At 28.9% G+C, this 23025-nt stretch overlaps 1 protein-coding gene across 2 annotated transcripts in view; it reads left to right on the top strand.

Annotated features, from left to right (window-relative positions):
- LOC123290519 overlaps positions 1-22473 on the top strand; it is a 142267-nt gene extending 119794 nt beyond the window's left edge. For both annotated transcript variants that reach the window (XM_044870741.1, XM_044870740.1), the window contains exons 2-3: positions 19989-20313; positions 20723-22473. In XM_044870741.1, the coding sequence (XP_044726676.1) occupies positions 19999-20313; positions 20723-21016 (609 nt within the window). In that variant the 5' untranslated portion in view covers positions 19989-19998 and the 3' untranslated portion in view covers positions 21017-22473. The remainder of the gene's footprint in view (positions 1-19988; positions 20314-20722) is intronic.
- The last annotated feature ends 552 nt before the right edge of the window (positions 22474-23025 follow it).

The raw sequence follows: 23025 nt of genomic DNA, 5'->3' as shown, positions 1-23025 counted from the left end.
GGCATAAAATTATCTATTCAACCATGATAAAAAAAATGAAATCGATCGATTGATTCTAAAGATAAAATATACAGAATTAAAATTCTCTTAGTGCCATTTTTTAACTCACCCCTCGATATTTACATCATATTTACATGTTTACACTCAAAACAATATCAAGGAACGAGTTATTAAGGGGTGGATACTTTTGAAATGATCACACTGTATACAGGATAGCATACAATTGACCCTTTATAAGCTTTTCGACTTACTTAGTGTCCTAATTGGATAATTATTCGATGTCGTTGCCGCATTTCGTTTGATTTCTACGTATTTTGATAATTGGCAAATCAAATTTCTTTCAAAATTCAATTAAACCAAATAAAATTGCAAAAAACCAATAAAAGAAACAGAATATTATTACTTCATAAGTTTGAGGTGAGAAACTTCGATAATCGCATTTCAAATCAATTATTTAATTATTGAATCGTGTACTTCATGCGTAGAAATGTAACAAAGACTCCAAAGAATGATTATTTGAGGTCAAACCGAGATTCTGATCAAGTGCCCAGCATGCCCAATGGAAAATAGGGGCACTGGAAAAACTGGCTCGTCTAAAATAAAAATTCGACTAAATAATATTTCTCTCTCTACTGAAAATAAAACGAAATAATTAATATGAAATAAAATTTTAAAAAGAATAATTAGAAAAATAAATTTCCAATTATACCGTCTGTCTAGATATATTTTAGATAAATCTAGAAATATCTAGATATTTAGACACACCTACACTATTCTACAAAAAAATTACATACAGAGAGTATCAATAAACACAGTTTTGGAGCCTCTTACGTGGCTAAATTTTGAATTATTTTTTTTTTAATTGTCATTTTTAATAGAGTACTTTTTGGAAGAACTCACAATAATGTTAATTGTACAAAAATTAATTCGTGATTGAGCTTCAAAAAAGTTTTCATCATGAAGAAAATTTATCACAGATTCTGTTTATGCAAAAAAAAATTACCTTACAGCGTTTTCCACAAAGAAAACACAAAAAAATTTTGGTTTTTGACGCTTATACGATATTCTTAGAGCATTATTTTTATATTTACGTCATGCAAATTGCCTAGTTTACGATATTTTTATAGCATTTTCATACAAATTGCCTAGTTGACTAGTTGATTCGTCATGTGACAGTCGAACCACTTTTATAACTTGACGAGTTATTATTCTTGTGTATCCATAAATCTGAAACGCTCTGTATGAAATGAAGTAAATGCAAATCTGAAAAATTATGAAAGGAAATCCATAGGGAATCATTATTTTAAAATATTTTATGTTTCACCATGCGCGCGATACTAATACATCTACAACACTAACGCTAACGCTAACGCTCAAATCTAGTGAGAGTTATGTTTATATTTTAAACATTAATTCATGTTTGCAATCGTAAATTTTATGTTTTATTTTATCTACGCAATTATTTATTAACATTCTGATATCAAATTCATACAATTCAACTTGAAAATGGAAATCATAAATCATAAATATGTTATCTTTCCATAAATTTTATGTTAACCCGGTGGTTCACTCTAATCATTGTAGAGTTTCACCTCGGAATCTAACAGAATAAGCTCAATTTTTTGTACAAAACTGTATTTTGATAGTACAAATGTCGCCTCAAAAGGCATATATCGTCACGCGAGCACGTCCTTTATTGAAGAGAAATTTCTCGTTTATTTTGCTTTTAATCAATCGTATTAACATTGATTATAAAAGTTGTAGAGGATAAATTTTTCTACTTTGTCTGAAACTTTATTTTGTAAGTTGAATCGTTGTTGAAATAGAGGGCGCAGAAGAGTGAAGCGTTCAGATTAACGTACTTCATTATCTCGAATTATTAGGCATAAATATTAAACTTTTGGAGTCTAAAGTTCATATCCACCTCCGATTATTTCAGTTTTATCTGTATTTACAGGGTACTAAAATAATTAATTACTCTAGTTATTATATCTTGGGTTAAAGAACATCACAAACTGCTAAACTGAGTTAAAAATTGCTAAATAAAAAAGGAGTTTTAAGGACTTTTCAACGTTTCAAAAATCAAAGCCATTCAAAAGAAACTTTTTAATGAAACTGTACAGCAAAGTGTAAAACAATCCTTACCATTATTTCGAGTGTTATAGAAAGGAGATAAGCGAGAGCAATCTTAATCAATCTTTACATTTATACCCAGCGAAGCGGGTGGGTATCACTCTAGTAATTTTATATTTCCTAAAATAATATTTATTTTTATAAAAACTCCAAATTTGGTTTATTTATTTGGTCTTAGTTATGATTTTTATATCAAAATAACAAACTAGTTTTAACAATTCTTGTTATGTAATACATTTTTTATAGGAAGGTTTATTATTTATTAAATAAGAATAGATAAAAACAAAAGTGTGAATATTGAGATGAATTAAAAGGGCTAATTGAATAAATACTATATTTATAAACATATTTGAAAGAGAACTTTGAATACTGTAGAGTGTAGTCCATATATTATGAATCATACATTTCTAGTATGGAAATTTTCTTAAATGATGTCATTAAATAAATTTACTTTAAATTAAATAATTAAGACAAACAAATGTAAATAAATAAATGAATTAAATTTAATTATATTTATGACACAAAGTAAATAAATACATCACTTTGTAAACTCACCAAAACTCAAATAAATGGATGACAAATGAATCCAAGTTCGTTTTTATTACAAAACGGCTGAAGAACTTAAGAAACTATGAAAATACTCTAAAAAGAGATGACGAAAAGGGAAATCCAAATTTATATTTTCATTCGATTAAATACAATAATAACATATTTTTTTAAGTTGAATTTTCTCCGAAAGCTAAGCGATTATCGAAAAAATGTTTTAAATAAAAAATGTTAGCTTTTTTTTTGAAGATCAACTTTCTAATTTAAAACGTTATTCTATGTCTTACTTTTAAGATCTAAATTAAAAATTAAAGCAACTCGAAAAACTAGGTCCAATCTGATCTCGGAACATGAAGCTCTCCATTAACTCTACAACGATCTATCAGTTATTACAGATTTAAAGATTCCACCCTGTATGTGTTTATATAGATTTTCGATTCGGATGTTCATTTTTGTCGCTATAACCGATTTTGACACCACATATCTTTTGGAATCTTTTATTTTTTACTAAGAAATTAAAAAATTTGATTATGAGATTCCTTGTGCTCGAACTGTGTCCCCAAATATTCGTGTGACCGTGCACTTAGAATAGATATAAATGTGCCCATAAAACTTCAAAGACAGTAAACACGATCACAACACAATTGTGACACAAAACACATATTTGATGTAAAGTTGCTTGCCTACAGCTGGTATTTGTTTGTGTCTTCTAGTTTCGTGGTCCAAAACAAATTTATACAATGTTTTAAGGACGCTAGCTAGCTAGAACGAACATAAAGGACCAGATAATGAATGCAAACATAAATTATTTGTAACGTAAATATTTTAACAATATACAGAATGATTTCTCATAAAAGTTTCCACCCTTCTTGAATTTCTGAAACGGAATGAAAAATCAGAAAATCGTAAACACGTAGAAAATGGTTTTTTTGGAGAATGAAACTACAGTTTTTTTTGTTTAAGTGGAAGCTTTTTTAGCCGCGTTGACCCATTTTTTATTGGAGTAAGACTTATGGTTTCGTGTCACCTCGGAAACGACATACAATCCACAAAGAAAAGACTTGTTCACGTCTGGCCACTGAAGTTAAGCAACATTTGACATAGTCAGTGCTTAAATTGAAGACCACTTGAGAACATTGTGTGATGTAGCCTTTTTATTATTCATAGTAGTTTTTTTATACCCATTGTATAAAAATTTAGATTCAGTATACTTTTGGCTGCAAAACTCGTAAATTAGTCGATAGATAGAGTTAAAATTTTTACAGGTCGTTGCATTTATTCCCAAAAGTGTTTTTACATACTTTGTATCCCACAGTTCTCACGGAAACGAATATTTAAAAATAATTGAAAAAAGGGAATGAAAGTCACTTTGTGTTTCTGGACAATTTTTATTTACTCTCCTAATAATTAATATCAGACAAAGCCATAGCGAACTAGTGTCTGAAAGTTTCAAATTATGAAATTTTAATTATTCATAAAAAAAAAGTTATTCCAAATTTTTCAGTTGTCAATTCTGTTGGAAGATCCCATGATTCCCTCTCATTGTTTTTCGGGGATTTATAATCAAACAGGGTTCAATTTAGATTTTTTTAAATGGAATTACATGTGTGTTGTAGCAGATTCCTGTTCTCCTCCGCAAAGAAAGATATGTTTGAGTGATAAATTTGATGAGTAAGTCCAGATCCACTCCGACCTGGAGTCCGTCGACGTCAAAGCTCTCCTGCTGTTCTTAAAAAGCTCCAAATTGTTCATGGAGTAGTGGCCGGGGATGGGCCAACCCTTTTTCGGTATTACAACGGGCCCTATGGTCCAAGTGTGTCGCACAACAGGACAGCCACTATAACCTAACCTAACCTAAGTTCAGATCCAGATCTTATTTGATGAAATCAATGTGTAAGTCCAGATCCTCTCTTAAATCCCTCTGGGTTTTAAGATATGGTACACCAATGTTTTAAAACCCAAAGATAGTATACAACTTCTATTTCGCTTTCAGGTTGAAAATAATAGTTTCTATATCAGAAAGCTAATAAAATAATAGCTGTTAGTTTTGTGTAAAACTTCTTAAACTATTCATTAGATCTTATGAAATATTTCACTTTACAAACTAACAACAAGTGTATGTATAGAACTTTCTTATAAAGCTTCACATTCGTGTCCTGTTCAAGCGGTATTTGCTATTATAGCGTGGGTGTGAATGAGCTTTGGTACTTTGTATGTGAATTTGTGTGGGTAAGCTTTTGTCCTTGAAAAAATATGTTAAATTGCTTAAATGTTTCAACCATGGCAGGTAATTTGTTTATACCTATGATGTTTTTAATTATCTTAGTAAATACCTTTTTCGGAAATGTAAATATTAAGTTTCTAAAATGAATTGAAAATTCAATCTCAAAATTATATTTCCTTATCTTTTATAAATTAACGAGCAATTCTTGTATATATATATATATATATATCAACGATCTCGGAAATGGCTCCAACGATTTTCATAAAAATGGTTTTGGAGGTGTTTATTGGGGGCGAAAAGTCGATCTAGCCAGCTTTCATTTTTAAAAAAACGTCGTTTTAACCATGTTTTCCGAAATAAACTGAAATATTGACTGTAAAATGTGATTCTTCGTGACATCTATTGGTGTTTATCGTAGTTAACGAAATGAAGTACATTAGCGGGACATTCAAATTTATATTTGTGGGCAGACATTTTATACGATTATTATATTAGTGTTAACCTTTGTGCCTTTTTAACTCAAAAAATACCGGGCAAAGCTCGGTCATCCAGAATATTTTAAAATTAGAAAAATGAAATTTGATAGAAAAAGGCAGTGATCTAAATTAAAACCGCTTTTTGTAATTCAAATGGACCGAATTTCAAAATATAGATAAAATTGTTGAGTAGATTTCAATTTCATATTATAAATACAAGATGACGCTGGGAAAAATGTGCGATTTTGAAAACGCTGTAAAAAGAAATCTACTTTAAAAAGAAATGTAGTACAAGCACCAAGACAAGTTTAGATTTGTGGTTGAAATTATTTGTACCTTATTTTCAGCTTTGATTATGAATTTTTGACGAAAAATAAGAATAAAATTTTTCGATATCTGATTTGTTTAAATTTAACTTTAGTATCCGGACACTCTTTATGGAAAACCTCATATATAAGAATATATTTGTTATAAAATAATCTTATTATAAATTATTAATCTAGCAAGTTTTTTTTCTATTCTACCCTTATCTAGCTTATTCTTTCGTCAAATTCCATGATTCCTCATTTTCAAGCTTATTATGTCTAGGAAAAATATACTTACGGTCTAAAAATGTACCGCTTAGGAAAAATATCGTTATAATAATAAATACCGTTCAAATGAATAATTTGAACGAAAAGAATATCATAAATTTAAATTAGGTTTATTAGGTAAACATGTTAGTTTTTACAGATGTTCTCCTAATACTCTTGTTATATAATTAATATTTATAATACATGTTCTCCTAATGTTAATTTAAGAACGTTTGATTTTTTTCACCACTTACCACGGGTACAGGGTAGCCACGGGTTACGATAACTATCGGAGCGGAATTCCGCATGGGTCGAGCTGGTAAAATAAATAATTTTCGAACCTATATATATATATTCATAATAATAAAGTTTTGCTAATGTTTTTATTAAAACTTAAACTAAATTCATAATTTCTGAATAGTTTTTAAAACAAAATACTATTTATTATAAATATTTTGAAATGTAATAAATAATAAACAAATAATTTTCATATAATTACATGCCCATCCATTCATTCACTCCCATTCCCACATATAAGCGCAACATACGGGATACTAAACGGGAGGAGGCATTCAAATAACTTTGTTTTAAAGTGTTTGTATGTGAAAAACACTTTAAAACAAAGTTCATAATAAAATATGTTTATAGAAAATTTAATAAATTATTTTAAACAAAAATATTTATTTATATACCATGTGTGTTTGTACCATCTAGGCATATACATATCTGTAGTATGACAGAATACATTCGTTTAGTAATGCATCTAAGCGAGAGGTATTATATACATGTATTGAACACTAGTTGGAAGACGCTTGGAGAGTGGGACTTTTTAGTTACAGATAACTAGTAAGTATGCAACAAAACTCCCACTCTCTGCATGTATACAACAGAAGATCTGTCTTATCGCATCTGTAGTCTTACAATACATGTATATAATACATCTCGCTTTGATGCATTACTAAACGAATGTACTCTGTCATACTACAGACATGTATATGCCTAGATGGTACAAACACACATGGTATACAAGCTGTTACCATTTAGATTAGCCATTCATATCTATTTAATTTTAAACATTGATATTGATTCGAGAGATGTTGCGGAAATATTAACTTAAATAAAACAAGTAAAAAAGAACAATTGACTGAGTTAATTATTGAAATATTCTGTATAGAAAGTGTAATTAGTAAATTAGAAAAGTTTAAGAAATTAACACAATTATGGCTACCTTTTGGCCGACATTTGTTTAGTTTTCGAAAATTTCGACAATTTGCCGGAAAATGTTTTCTATAATTTTTTTTATTTCTGGGGAGAATTTATCACAATACCGCTAGTTGAATATAACTGCAAACTTTTTTGGTGAAAATGAACGCCAATGATTTGTTATAATTTGTGCCCTTACGGGTAAACAGTGATTTTTACGAAAAAATATTTCACACATAGGAACAATTTCGCAATTTCGTACATGACTACGAAATCAAAGAAGAAATATAATAAATGTAAGCAAGGACTATTAATTGTATTTGAAAGGATTCAATTCTGAAAATTAAATTAATAAAATAATTGATTTTAATTATCAATTTTATAAATTTAATTAAAACACAAAATTAATACAGAGTGGCAATCGCCAAATATCTCACCCAATTTGAGTGTTCTATCTGCAAGTAGTGTCACTCTGTACATACATATCTGTATGATATGCATGTACAGAGTGACACGAAAACTACATGTTGAAGTTTTTATAGCCATAAAAAATTTAAAAAAAAACTGTATATGTTTGTGTCCGAAGGTTTGGGTTGGGTTGGATTTAGCCACCCCACTCACAGAACATGAATGAAACACCATATTAATGGTTGTGAATGTGAACCACTTCAATATCTTACATCTGTGAGATTCTATGTGTGTTCGAACATTCGATGTTGTTAAACAACTAATACATTAGAAAGTTCTAACTCATATTATTTTTTTACACACATAAATCAGTGGCTGTCAAACAAGTTATAATTTCTAGATTGATCTGAATGCGAAATTTTTGTACAATTAACATTCTTCCAGAAGGTGTTGGGTTAATAAAAAAAACTTTTAACAAAAAGAAAACCGACTTCAAAAAGAAAAACTTTTTAAAAACAAATTAATATGCACTAAAAAGTAAAAAAATGCCTCAGTCGAATTGAATACCTCCTCCTTTTTTGTTTAAAGTCGGTTTAGAATCGCAATTTTAAAATGAAATAATTCAAAATTTTACCCCCAATAGGTCCCAAAAAACTGTGTTTATTGTGATCAAAGAACTTTGAACTTGCTCAAACAGCCGAACCATTTTAAAAGAAATTATAACCGTTTGAAATTTATCTTAATTTTTCAATAAGTTAGACAATTCTTTGTTAACAAAATTTTCTCGATTGAGCCGAATTATTTGCTCGAATAAACCGATACGAGTACCTACTTTACTTTTAGTTTTATAATTTTCCTGTGAATATTTTTACGATTAGTTTCTTTTTTAAAAAAATTATTTTTCACTTTTTAACACTTTCTAAGTTTGAAAACTGCTTGAAATAAAACATCATATTTTAGAAACATAGAAAGGAATTAGAAATACATTCACACATACTCACATACACAAAAATACAATACACATAACTTATCGATTATAGTTTTCAATCGCGGATCCAGAGTGAGGCAATCGATGTATGCATCTGCCCTCTGGAAAAACGAGTAAAAGATTGAATTCCATTGACAATTAAATGTTTCTTTTACGATGGGTGTTATCTCTACGATCTCTTTCGAAGTCTCTTTTCGAAACTTCACGTTTTCAATAGCATAATCAAAGTTTTAGAAATCGCAATGAATTTTTATGATGCGGGTGTACGGGGTGGCACTACACGTTGAAATTAAGTTTATCGATAAACGAAATATCACTCACAATAGACAAGGAAAGAGATGACAGATTAAGTGACATCTATGAACACAAAGATAAGCTTATATAATCAAAATCACAGTGTATCATGGCTAGTTATTATTTGCTTACATGATTTATAAATTATTATATTTGTTATTACCCAAGAAGTATAACTCTTCGAGCGCGTACATGTTGTCGAAATTTGTGTCGAAACGAAGTATAATTATTTATAATAGAACAAATTTTTAATTGCTTAGAAAAAGCAACATAGGTCATATTATTTTTAATTGAAAACAAAAAAGAAAAATTCTAAATCCGCACTTGGTTTTTAGAATAAAACTTTCAGATATTTAATTCGAATATGATTTTAATGTCATGATTTGTTGTTTTATATAGACATAATAAATTGGATAAATAAATAAATATATAATCCTTCTTTCTTATTACGTCACCAGAAAAATATGCTTGAAAACGAACCGAATTTTCTCAAAAAAATTGTTCTTAGATTGTCATCTACTAGTCGAAATAAATAAACCGAAAAATATTGTAAAATGTTAAAAACCTGTCAGATTTAAGAAAAACCAGTTTAAGAAAAAAGTCATTAAAAATCGATATAAAATACATTGGCTCTTATGGAGGAATCTCAAAAAACGACATATTTTGGAAGTTTTTGATAATTTTCATTTGGAATGAATGAAAACAAATTAAAAAAAAAACTTTTTAATAGAAAGTAAACATATTAGCAATGAATTAGAAAAGAAAAAAACTAAGTGTCACCGCCCATATAAGGGATGTAAGAGCAGGGTAGATTAAGGGTTGAAATTATTTTTATCTTATTTTCAACTTTGATGATGAATTTTGTTATAACTTCATGAATGTAGACGAAAAATAAGAATAAAATTTTTCGATATGTGTCTTGGTTTTCGAAATATCGAAAGCTAAATAATTAAACAAAATTTTCAATTTTCGATATTTTGAAAATTAAGCCAGATATCGAAAAATTTTATTCTTACTTTTCGTCTTATATCGTCAAGTAATCATATAAATTTATCATCAAAATTGAAAATATCTATTTTTAAATTTGTGCCCCCTACTACCATGCTCATACATCCTTAAGTGTGATATTGTTGAATTTAGATTCCGAATTTTTGACCAGCGCACATCTAGAACCAATTTAGGAGGAAAAATATCCATTTCAAAGGTATTATGCCCCGGGCACGAGTAACGCAGTCGCAGTGCCACTGCTGTTACATTCTGTAGATTTTAGCTCAAGAATGTTATATGCTTATGGACGGACAGTAAAGTAAAACTAAAGCGTGCATGGTTTAATATTTCAAAAACAATTTATGCTATTTATTTTATGAATGCATCGATCACAGAACTTACATAAACTTCATAGACCTCAATGACACACCAGTCTATTATTATAAATATATCTATGTATATGTTTTATACAGAGTGTTTAGCTTATTTGGCTACATATGGAACACGTTTTCAATTTGTAGACAGCCTGTATATTCGATGTCAAAAGTGAATAGTTGAATGTTCATTTTGAAAGCAGAGCTTTTTATAAAGAATAAATTTTTTTCGTAAACCTCATAATAAAAAAGTTTTCCATAAGGAACCAACTTAACTAGACACGCTGTATATCTATGATATGATATACGATCATAATAAAATCGATCTCTTATTGAATAAAAATAGTTTAAAGAAAACAAATGGAAAACTTTATATCAAGCACACATGTGTGACTACTTTAAAGCGAACGGTAAGTAAATTCCCTTAACGAATAAAGATGTTTCGATACCAAAACTAGAGTGCTACCAAAAAATTAAATTTTTTTATGTCGATTAGTCGAGGTAGTAGACTTGTGGTTAAAATTATTTGTATCTTATTTTTCAACTTTGATGATGAATTATGTTATAACTTCATGAATGTACACGAAAAATACGAATACAATTTTTCGAAATATCGACAGCTAAATAACTAAGAAAATTTTCAATTTTCGATATTTTGAAAATTACTCAAGATTTCGAAAAATTTTATTCTTATTTTTCGTCTTATATTGTCAAGTTATATCATAATTCAACATCAAAATTGAAAATATAATTTTTTTTTTAATTTGTGCCCCCACTACCGTGCTCATACATTCTTAATTAGTCGAGAACAACGGTTTTTTTTTTTTTTCAATAGTTTATTAAGGTTTTAACTTTAATTTATATCGTTTTTTTTTTTAATTTTCCATCTAGACTAGTTAGGAAGAAATATCTGAAAATATATGATCCATCCATCTACCGTTAGACCTTAAAATCAATGTTAAATATGCTTACTTTTGAAATCCTTTATTTATTTAAATAATCAGGCAACTCCCTCTTAAATTTTCAAAATTAATTAAGACTTAATCCAACTTCATATAAAAACACATCAAGCCTTTTATCCAAAATTGCCTTGGTACTCGATTGGTTTATTTTTATATGCATTTAAAATTCTATGGATTTACATACGACTTGTTATAAACCATCACAGATAGGAGGTAATGTTTGTCTAAGCTTTTTGCACGTTAGCGTTAGCGTTAGGTGAAAAATATTGACATAAACTATTTTCTACTTTAGAAAAATTTTCCATTAATTCAATTCTTTTAAAAAAAAATATCTTATATTCATGTTTACAAAAATAATTTATAAATGATGGAGTAAAAATAATCTTCAATTATTTTACGATAAAAAACAACGTCCAGTTAACGAAACAGGTTCGTTTCTGCTTTAAATCGATTTACCGGTAGGTTAGGTTAGGTTAGAGTGGCTGTCCTGAAGTGGGACATAGACTAAAACCATAAGGTCCGTTGTGATACCGAAAAAGCGTTTTCTCATCAACGGCCACTGCTCCATGAATCATTTGGAGCTGTTTAAGAACAGCAGGGGGGCTTTGACGTCAACGGACTCCAAGTTGGAGAGGTCGTTAAAGAGAGGCTGGCTCAAGTAAGTCCATCTCCTCATGACAAGACCTGGGCAGTGATAGAGAAGATGAGGCATTGTCTCCTCCTCGTCACCACTGTGACAGCTCGTGCAGTGGTCGTGATACACTGCCAGGCCCAGGCGTTCAGCATGCATGCCACCCAACCAGTGTCCTGCAATAGCATGTATATCAATTTTCGAGAATGTTCTTTATTCATTTCTTTATTTAGTCAATAAATTTTTCCTGTGGAATTTAGGAACTTTTTTCTTATCCAAGAAAACTTTTTCTACTATTTTAAATAAAAAAAATTTGTTTAGATTGAGAAAAATTTCTTACGTGAAATTCTTTAAAATAATACAAAGCTTTTCATTTATCGGGTTGAACACAATAAACTGATAACATGATATTACTAAAATTAATCCATCGATATGTTGTCACTTTTTATCACTCAGTCACCAGAATTCATGAATATTTTGTGAACGAAATTTAAAAGGAAAACACCATCATCAAATTAAGATTTTTATCATCAAAAGTGTGTGCGAATTGGTGAAAACTCTTCAACTGGGGTCGACAGTAAAGTGAGCACTACTTTTCTGTATTGCAATTTGATAAGTGAATAGAATTTTTTTTAAATAATCTTCCATGAATTCAAATTTTTAAAGTAGAAACGGGAGACCAGATGCTTCGCAGAGACCATATAATTTATAGAGGAGGAAAGTCTCTGAAAAACTTGTAATATCTCATTGGGCACCTCCATTTTTTCATTTTACTGATCTCAAAAATGTATAATATCTTGTATAACTCATAAACCGGTAACAGACTCGCAATTAATGGTACCCCTACACTTTCGTATAATGTGTTGTTAATAAGATTGAATCCGAACTTTCAATACCAGCATGATGGCTGTTCTTTTTAATTTGCATGGTCGCCATTTTGGAATTCGTCACTTTAATTTTTTGCTGTTATGGTAGAAATATTAATACACATTCTGTCAAAATTTTTACTGTCTATCAATTGCAGTTTGTAAGACACACCCTGCTGGCAAATTAGCTTTCATTATTTGTTGTTATAACGGCCATAATTATACTTATTCTGTCAAAAAAACACGACTGACCGACAGGCAGGCAGCGTAATCTTATTAATAACGAAATTTTGGTTTTAGAAAATTTTATATTTCCTATTTATTCCTATTGATTCGTATTGATTGAATCAGCATTTGATGAGGCCTTTCATTGATAATTCAATTTTATTAATTTATTTTAAAATTGTTTTTTCATAATAAATAATTTTATAGTTACATCAATAGAATTACGTACATGAATAAAGTGCTCAATTTACATACAACTAGAAATGAGAAGTGAAACTAATAAAAACCAAGCATAAAATATGGAAATGTTTTTAGATTTATTTTTATGATTGGATCTGTATTGGAATAGCCTAAACAGGGTGGCCTCCCTCCAATCTTGATCTCTGCAGTTAAACTATAATTCTTCACGAAATTAAATTCGAAATATTGAATTTCAATTTTGATAGTGAATTATGTTAAAACTTCACTGTAAGACGAAAAGTAAAAATACAATTTTTCGATATCTCAAAAACTATAAGACATACGGCGACACTGGTGTGTCGGCTTCAATTATTCCAAACTTAGTATAGTTTCAAAATGATACTAACAACTATGCCAAAAGCTCATAGTTTTTAAATTTAACTGCAAAATTTAAAAAAATCCGAAAATTAGTTTTTCACTTATTACGCAGGTAGGTTAGATTAGGCTAGGTTATATTGGCTGTCCACGAAGGACACACTTAGGCTATAGAGAACCTTTGTGATACCATATATGTGTTTTACCACCTTTCCGCTGATAATTTCATTTATCAGCTCCTCAATTTCAAAGGCTGAGTATTACGCAGGTAGCACAACTTTTTTTTTTGCTTGGAAAACGTGGTTTTACACTTCCCTGAAAGGGCCCAATAACATAAAAGTAACTTTACATCGCTCTTTGTGATTTTAATGTATGTTTTGACTGGCGTATTAATTTTTAATTTTTAATTTTTTTTTTTTTTTCAAAAAGGTTTTCAAAAATTGTTTTTAATAAAAATAGTATCTTTTTTATAAGATTTATTTGCGAGGATTACAATGGGAATGGAACACCCTGTAGTATCTGTAGTATCGATATCACTATCAATAACAGAATTGTATCGTTAATTTTGATTTTATTGTAGATATTTTTTGTTGAATATTGAATATCAATCAATAAATGAATGTACGTCAATCAATCAATTCACATGATTCTTAATTAAATTCTTATGTTTTCTTTATGTTAAATTATGATGTAGGTTCAATTTTATGTCTTACGTGACTCAAATAAACAACCAACCAAAAACATACCAACCCACATTACTTCCTTGTACCCTTACACACAAGGTTCATATACATGTACAGAGTGGACCATTTTAATCTATAAAGGTTAATAGTTACTGTTGTCATTAATCAATCAAAAAAATAACTTAAATAAAAGTTGTAGTGTTTGATGGGGGAGCGTCACGTTCTGACATTAGATTGGACCTAATTCTCTAACTTGTTTTAATAGTCAATTTATATTCTAAAAGGTAAAAGAGAAAATCTTATATATTTGAACGAGTAATTTCGGAAACGGCTACAATGATTTTCATGAAATTAATATGCAAGGGATTTTTAAGTCGAAAAATCTATCTAGTTAGGTTTAATTTTTAGAAAATTTCGTTTTATACGTGTTTTCAGGTAAAAGCTGAAACAAACTGCAAAATAACGACTTTTCCTGACATCTATTGATGTTTATCGTAGTTAACGAAATAAAGTACTTTAGCGCGGGACATTCAAATTGATATTTGTGTGGAGACATAAACAGTGATATAATGGATGTCTTTTTAACTCAAAAAAATACCAAGCAAAGCAGGTGCTAACACTTTAAATTGAAAAGTTGAACCTCATAAAAAAAAAATTTTCATTACATCGTTAGCTTTCGGAAAAATATAGAAAACATGAAAATACAGAAAAATACTTGAGCCAAAACTTGTCAAGGGCAATAGAGGACATCTATCCGAGTACACACTGTATTTTATGGCATCTTATTATCATTTAACAAAATAAAATTATTTTTATACGTACAATACAGGTACGATTTGATCCATTTTACTTCCAGATTAAATTTTATGCAGAATATGTAAATAAGACAGCGATAAGTGGTGCAGTACTTGACATAGATAAAGAACATTATACATTGGGAATTTGGTCGTTAGTTAAATTGAACAATATGTTAGATAGGTATCCATTAAATTAAAATTCAAATTTGAATTTAAATTACAAAATGGTGAAAATTATATTTTCACAAACAAAAGAAATCATAACAATAATAGAAAAAGATGTCATTATACTACCAAACAATTTAAGAAGAAAAAATAGTATTTTTTTAAGAAAAATTATTATTATCAGTCGAGAAAACCTGTTGGAAAATTACGTAAGTGTGGTATAACTGAAAAAAACCACAAATACACGTATCAGCCAATTTTAAAAGTGGCTTGTAATTTTACACGGGGGAATCTTTGTGGTCACTTAAGAAGGATAAAATTACTTTTTTTCATAGCCTTCAATTTTCAGCATCTGATCTGGTTTAACAGTTTTTAGAGGCAAATAGATATAGTAAAAATAGTAGAAGAAAAAACTTTTTCGGATATTTATTTTTTTAAGAATTTCGGAAGGTGTTTAAAAAAAGGGATGCATGTACTTGAGTTCGCACATAAGAAGTATTATATTTCATACTTGCTAACAAATATAATAATTTATGAATAATGTAAACAAATAATACACACTAAAGTTAAATCTATTTATTGTGTTCATCATCTATCCTGTCCTTGTTCATTGTGAGTGACATATCGTTTATCAACTTTCATGGTGTTTAAAAATTTTAACAAACTTCAATACGTAGTTTTCTGTACGTGCACATCATAAAAATGTATCCTAATCATTTTCCCATAACGCGTCCTTAATACCCATTAAGTAGCCATTATTTTACGTATTTTACTAAATTTTTCAAAACAAGAATTTTTTTTATTAAATTTATTTTCAATATCAGACATAGAACATTCAAGACATTTATATAAAAAATAAATGATTATTATCATAATTTAGTTTTAAATATAAAACTTTTTTGATGAATAAAATAAATTTTTTATTCAATTTTTTGAATTCTTTTTTTTTACAATTTTTATAATTTTATTTTGTATAATTTTTATTAATAATTTTAAATAGTTTTAAGTATCATCATATTTTTTACTTTTTAATAAAACTTTTGGTAGTGAATCATATTAAGCCCATTGAAAAAAAAAAAAATTTATACAAGATGCTTACTTAAAGTGGTTACATATGGAAAACTTCCTGTAAAAGGGAACACCTCCATACCGCGAATTCTCTTAATTAAGAAATTGTCCAACAGGGCATAAAGAACACCAATACGGTGATGTTTTTCAGAGCTTTGCCTGTGGATTTTATAATTAAATTGTGTTATCAAAACTGTTTTTCATCAAAAAAAACTTTTAATTAACATATTTTTAATTATTTTCAAATCATATTATTTTTTTAATTAACCATCAATCACCACCAAACAAAAGGCAAACCACAATATTACTAATCAAAAAAAAAAAAAAAAAAAATACACAAAAACAAATTATAAAGTCTATTTGTAATACAGGAAGTCATAAAAAAGTGGGCCTATTTTAAAAATGTTAATGAAATTTATGAAAAACTGGCAAATAAGAAACAAAAAATTGGAAAAATGTATCAAATTTTAATTTCAGTTTTAGGATTTCTATCAAATCAAATATATCAAGGTATACCAAGTTAAGTCTCAAGTTTGAAAGGTTTAAAAATATTGATGCTATAAACAAAATTTTGGTAACGGTGTTCATAAAATCCGTTTCCGATTGTATGTCGGAATGTCTATCTGTCTGCCGGTCTTTGAACACGATAACTCTAAAACGAAACGAGATATCAAGCTGAAATTTTTAGTATCAGGATGACCGAGCTTTACTCGTTATTTTTTGAATTAAAAAGGTACAAGCTTTATCCTAATACAATAATTTAACACTAATAAAAGAATCATTTAAAATGTCTCCAAACAAATACTATTTTGAATGTCTCGGTAATGTACTTTATTTCGTCGCCAATAGATGTCAGGAAGAGTCATATTTTGCAGTCAATATTTCCGTTTTTCCGGAAAACATGGATAAAACGACGTTTTCTAAAAATAAAACCTAGTTAGATCGATTTTTCTCTCCAAAAAACTTCTGTAGAGTAACATTCATTAAAATCATTGGAGCCATTTTTCAAGCCAAAATTTTCAAACTGTAAAAAAAAATCAAAAAACCCAACTGCGTTAAATAACAATTGAAAAGGAAAAAAAAACCTACAATTCACATAGCGACTTTAACAGTCGGGAAACATTAAAATATACTGCGGCTCAAATCTTCCCAATTATGGATCCCGACTGTTAAAGTCGCTATGTAAATTGCTGTACTTGTTTTTTTCTTTTCAGCTAAAACTCAGTCGGTTTTTTTGATTTTTCAATTGATGACGGAATCTTAAAAAATGGACTTTTTCGACTGTGTAATCAAACTTGGTATTTTCCCTACTTCGAATTCTTCTATAGTCGTCTTACTTTCAAACAGAAATTTTCACAAAGAATAACTTTTTGCCAAACGATTAATTAACCAACCATCAAATATTTTTCGATTATTTTGATTCATAGAATATTATTCACTCTGTAGGTTAGGTTAGGTTCGGTTATATTGGCTGCCCACGAAGGCCACACTTAGGCTATAGAGCCCATTGTGATACCATCGTGCACCACCTTCATGCATATACCATGCACTAAACTAGCCCATAACACCTATTAATTAAATGAATTTTGTTGCGACGGTGGGAATCGAACCCGCTACCCTAAGCATACCGATTCACTCTGTAAGTGTTTTGTAAATTATATTTATAAAAAATGAAACAACTCTTTCCTTTTAAATTTATTGGTTTCATCATCGGTGTTTTTTTTTTCAAAAGTATTAAAAAAATATGTTATAAAAAAAATTTTTTTTCCTGCATTTTTTTTGAGAGTACAACAGAATAATTTTTTTTTATATGTCCTCTTATCAGCGTAAAAAATGAATTCATGTCAATATATATTGCATTGGTATATGGACAGAGTGTCACTCATAGATATTTAACCAATTTTGTATTGGGTTTTTCAAATGATATTCCAACGCAATAATTAGTGGAGAGCCGTATGATTTATACCTTGGAATCCAAGAACAGTCAATTTCAAAAAATATTTATCCAAAACTGCTAAAACTTCTTGAGTCTGTTCCCATTAGCTAAATAAAGTTAATTTTAAACCGATAAGCATTAATTTAAGATCAGATTTTGTACTGAATAGAACATAAACAGAAAGATCCGATAAATTTTGTTTTCATCATAACTCCGTCAATTTTCATGCAAATGACTTGAAATTTTTTTAATTTTCATGGCTTTTTAAACTACTTTAAAAAGTATACGATATACTTTTTTCCAAAAACGTCAAATTTTTCTATTGTTTAACGTTAAATATTCCGAATTTCAATCGCTAATAACTCGGAAAGTATTGACTTTTCGAAATATGTTTCATTGCTTAGAATTTATTCCTATATCGATTCCCGTTGTAATTTTCAACATAAACTTTTCCATCCCCGAGAAGAGGTGACCCCCACCCCTTGGGCAAGATCGAACAAATTTTTGTTTTTAACTTTTTTAGCTTCCTTAATTTCGTTATCTTCAGTTCGTTTTTACCTCAACGGATTCACCTTCGAGTTCCATACATGTAATTGTTCTTCTACAAAATTGTTTAATTACACTCCCACATATCTCGAGAGTGATTTGTTGAACCGCTTCCCTTATTATCTATCCAAAATGGTATACATTTCTAATCGACCATTAACATTCCTATCAAACTTTCTCAATTTGTGGACAGCCTCTACATTCAATGTCAAAAGGGAACAGCTGAATGTGTATACTTTTGAAAGCAGACCTTTTTACAAAGGATATATTTTTTTCGTAGATCTTATTAAAAAAAATTTTGCCATATGTAGCCAACTTAGCCAGACACTCTGTATGTGTATGTTTTCGATCACATAACACACATAGAAAAGTTATCAGCATCGAATATTGTATCGTGAAAACATTTCGAAAACATAATAATAAAATTACGTGAGTAAATTTTTTGATTCCCTTTTTTTTACGGCTACCTACGCGCAGTAAGAATTTTATATGACACTGATGTGATCTATCCCCCAAGTGATGATGAAGATGTCCAATAAAATTGTTTTGTTATATTATAAACGTGTGAAAATTTTGAAATTTTCACAGGTAACAGAAAATCTTGGATAGAAAATAAATAAATCTATAAAATATAATACAAATAGCTCTATCAAATAATCAAAAAAATGAATGGTAAACAAAAGGTTTTTCAGTTAAAATGATAGAAATTTAAACATAAACATAAAGTGTGTGAAATACAAAAAAAAAAAAAAATTTCTTCCAGTCGGATTTGAACCAGCGATATACGGATTACTGTTGATTTTAGTGTCCTAACTCTACCGCTTAATCTAAAATATGCTGTATATTATAAAAAAAAGATCAATAAGTTTATTTTAAACTTTGTGGAAGTTAGTATTAACAATCTTCATGTAGTTGACACAATCACAAATAGACTAAATGACAGCTTTGTATACGTAATAACAAAATCCTCTATTTAAAGCAAACGCAAAGTAGTTTTCTTTTAATTTATCGATTTGCTTTATTTACACGATTATGTATTCCAACTAAGTACAATTTTATTTTTCATCAATAAAATCCATGATTTTAAACTAAAATCAATCTCTTTCATAGAAGTAATGATTTTGTTTATTTAACTTCAATGATTTTGTATCAAATAAATTCATATTTTTAAAGTATTTTTACTTTATTTCAATATGAAACGGCCAACTTCGGGATGAGGTTGTCAATATTTTAATTTTTTCCAGCGTATCTCTCTGCTATCATACACCCTCCTGGAATACCGCTTAATAACGCCTTAACCTAATTGACAAATCGATATTAATTGGATTTGTTTCTCCTTTGATTTTCAGATTTATTAAAATGCGTCACACCGTTTCAAATACACACATCAGTGCAATAGCATTAACATTATTGGTAACAACATGCGGCTGGTCCGTAGTGGTATCAGATGCCACCGATTCAGATCAATTACCAGCAGATGGTGCTCAAGTGTTTTGGGGTGTACCACCTGCCCATTTACAAAGTATTCATGTTGGACCCGATCAAGAGACATTGAATTATTTGATTCCACGTTTAACAGCTAAATTTCGTCCAAATGATGACTGGATGGGTGTTAACAATGATCCACGATTTTATGTGCTTAGTGAGTTTGGACGACAAGATAATTTAAATCAGGTAAATTTCAGATCTTATCTATTTCAAATCTATTTTAGCCAAGCACGCTAAAATCTGTTTTGCATGCGTGCAAAAGTCAAAGTGCGCCATTTTATTTTTTGGTTGCGTTTCGTTTTTACGCTATATCGGGCAAACTATTTGTCGCACAGAAAATTTGTAAGTAAATTTTTTGTTGCAAATTAAAGTGGTTATAATTTTAATATGACTTTGTTTTATAATTAAAGACTGTAATTTTAACTTGCCTGACAGAAATTTTCGCACATCCCGGGTTAGTTAATGTGATGGCTCTCAAGAAACGAAAAAAATATCAAATTATTTTAAGGTCCATGAGGAGGGAGCTAATTTTTTCCCTAAAACTTGGAAATGCTAGTTTAAGTAATACTCAAAAATTTTTGTCCTTATTTTTCAGCAGGAACAAGAAAATCTATTAGCATCGAACGACAATGATAAAATGCAAAAACGTGACGGTAAACTTGGCCGCAACGGACCATCGTTATCAATTGTACAGCCATTAGATATATTACGACAACGAATGTTACTGGAAATAGCACGAAGGAAAGCGTTACAACAAGTGAAACAAGTGCAAGCCAATCGAGAGATCTTAGAGAACCTGGGTAAACGGAACCTTGGCGGTTTGGCAACGGGTACGCACACAAGACAATCAACACAGTCCAGAAATGCATTGCAATATGATACCTTGTAGATTATTAATTCTATTTATTTATTCAATCCATTTCTATTTTATTAATTATTCTTAAATTATTTATTCTTCTTTATTTTATACTTTCTTTTTTTTTTGGAAAATCACTAATTTATTAACTTTTTATTACCTACAAAAATAATAGAACTTGGATCAGGCATGTTATTTAACAGTCATTTCAGAACGATTTAAAATTTGAGAGACTCTGGTCAATTTTTTCGTTGGGAAAAATATGAGAAAATCCATAATATAATAATAATATTTGCCTTAATTTTAGTAGATAAATTTCAACATACTGCATACGAGAGGACGAAGTTGTTTATCTTTATAAAATATACATTTTTTGTGCTTAAAGATTTTCTGTATCTCTCATCGTTTACAAGTTTACGATTTTGGGTCTTCTAACCCTTCTTCTTTTTTCTCGATTTTTCCTAAAAACAATAAGGCCGTTCGTATCTATAAATACTATTCATATATTTATCTTCATTGAATATTCATGAATTTTAAGCTTTCTGCGCAAAAAAGAATACCCTTGTTATGGAAATTTTTGTAGAGAAAAAAATAGTTTTGTAGGAGGTTAACAACCTCATAAATTTCTAGCGGTTTTGAAATGACTGTCCAGTATAACGTCTGGCTTTAGAACTATAATAAAAAATAACAATTCAGCCAATTTGTACTTTATAATTGAAAAGATCGGGTACAAAACTGTGTTCCAATAGCAAGCAATGATAAAAAAATGATAAACAAAGAATCGAAATGTTAAACGAAAGTATTCGATTATCGAATAATTGAAAGATTATTCAGAAATAACTTTATAAAGACAAGAATTGAGTTGGCAATTAAATGAACTCGAAGGCCGAAGTCAAATTAGATCTAAGAAAAAGATGTCTCTTTTCAAACTTAATACTTTTTGTCTCAACCTGATTTTAAGGAAATTTAATTATAATACATCGATTAAAATGACGCACCGTGTAAAAAAAAATTAAAATTTTGTACTCGACCTTTTACAATTATCAAGCATTTTCTAGTCTTATTTGAGTGTACTAAAAACCTGATTCATTATTAATGATTCATCATACAATCCGTGTACTATATAGCATGACTCATTAGAAAAGAACCGGGTTTGAAAAAAAAATTAAAATAATAATTTTAAAACGTTTGAAATTTTGGTTATTGGGTCATGATAGTATAAATTTATTTTTAAAAGCTAGGCACTAATTAATACTTTTTTTTTTTTATTTAATTTATTTTTTCCCAGAAATAAATTTTTTAAGTTAAGCTCGTAAAAAATCATGAATGAATGAAAATTAAATTTGATATCTCTTAACAAAATGAATTGCCCAGACTGGACGCGATACCGTGCGACCACTCAAACTTTTAAATATTGCCCCAATAACCATAATTTCAGACAAATAATAATTATTTTACCAGAAAAATGCACTTGATTTTATCAATTTTTTTGCTCGTACTATTTATGTGAATTAATTAATTAATTAATTTTAATTATGTTCAAGATTTATTTTTTATAGATCATTTTTAAAAATGAATATTTTTAACTCGTTTATTTTAATATGAAAAATTAAAAATAAAAAAGAAATTACAATTATAAATATATTTAGAGAACAAACAAATTTATCTATGTACTCAAAAATGTATACTTTATATTTCATTTGGAAAATTTTGAATGTTCGAACCTGCCGGTTGCCAAAAATCAACATTTTACAAAAAAAGATGACAATATCAAATATGACGGACCATTCTGTTCAACTTTTAATTGAAAAGTTATTTTTTATATACGGGGTGTTCCATGACTCGATGGACATAGTTTAAGAGCGTATTCTTTGGACAGTTTTAACTCGAAAATGTCTTATATACTTTTGTCCAAAAACCAATAGTTAAGGAGCTATGGTAAAGACATGGTTGATTAAAGTAGTGTAATGCTTTATTAATTAAAAATTTATTAATTGTTTAAAGAATTATAAATTAATTATAAAAATGTCTCTTGTATGTAT

Source organism: Chrysoperla carnea, chromosome 1 (genome assembly GCF_905475395.1).
Source record: "Chrysoperla carnea chromosome 1, inChrCarn1.1, whole genome shotgun sequence".
Lineage (NCBI taxonomy): Eukaryota > Metazoa > Arthropoda > Insecta > Neuroptera > Chrysopidae > Chrysoperla > Chrysoperla carnea.
The sequence above is the reverse complement of the archived record's forward strand: the minus strand, read 5'-3'. Positions and strand labels throughout refer to the sequence as shown.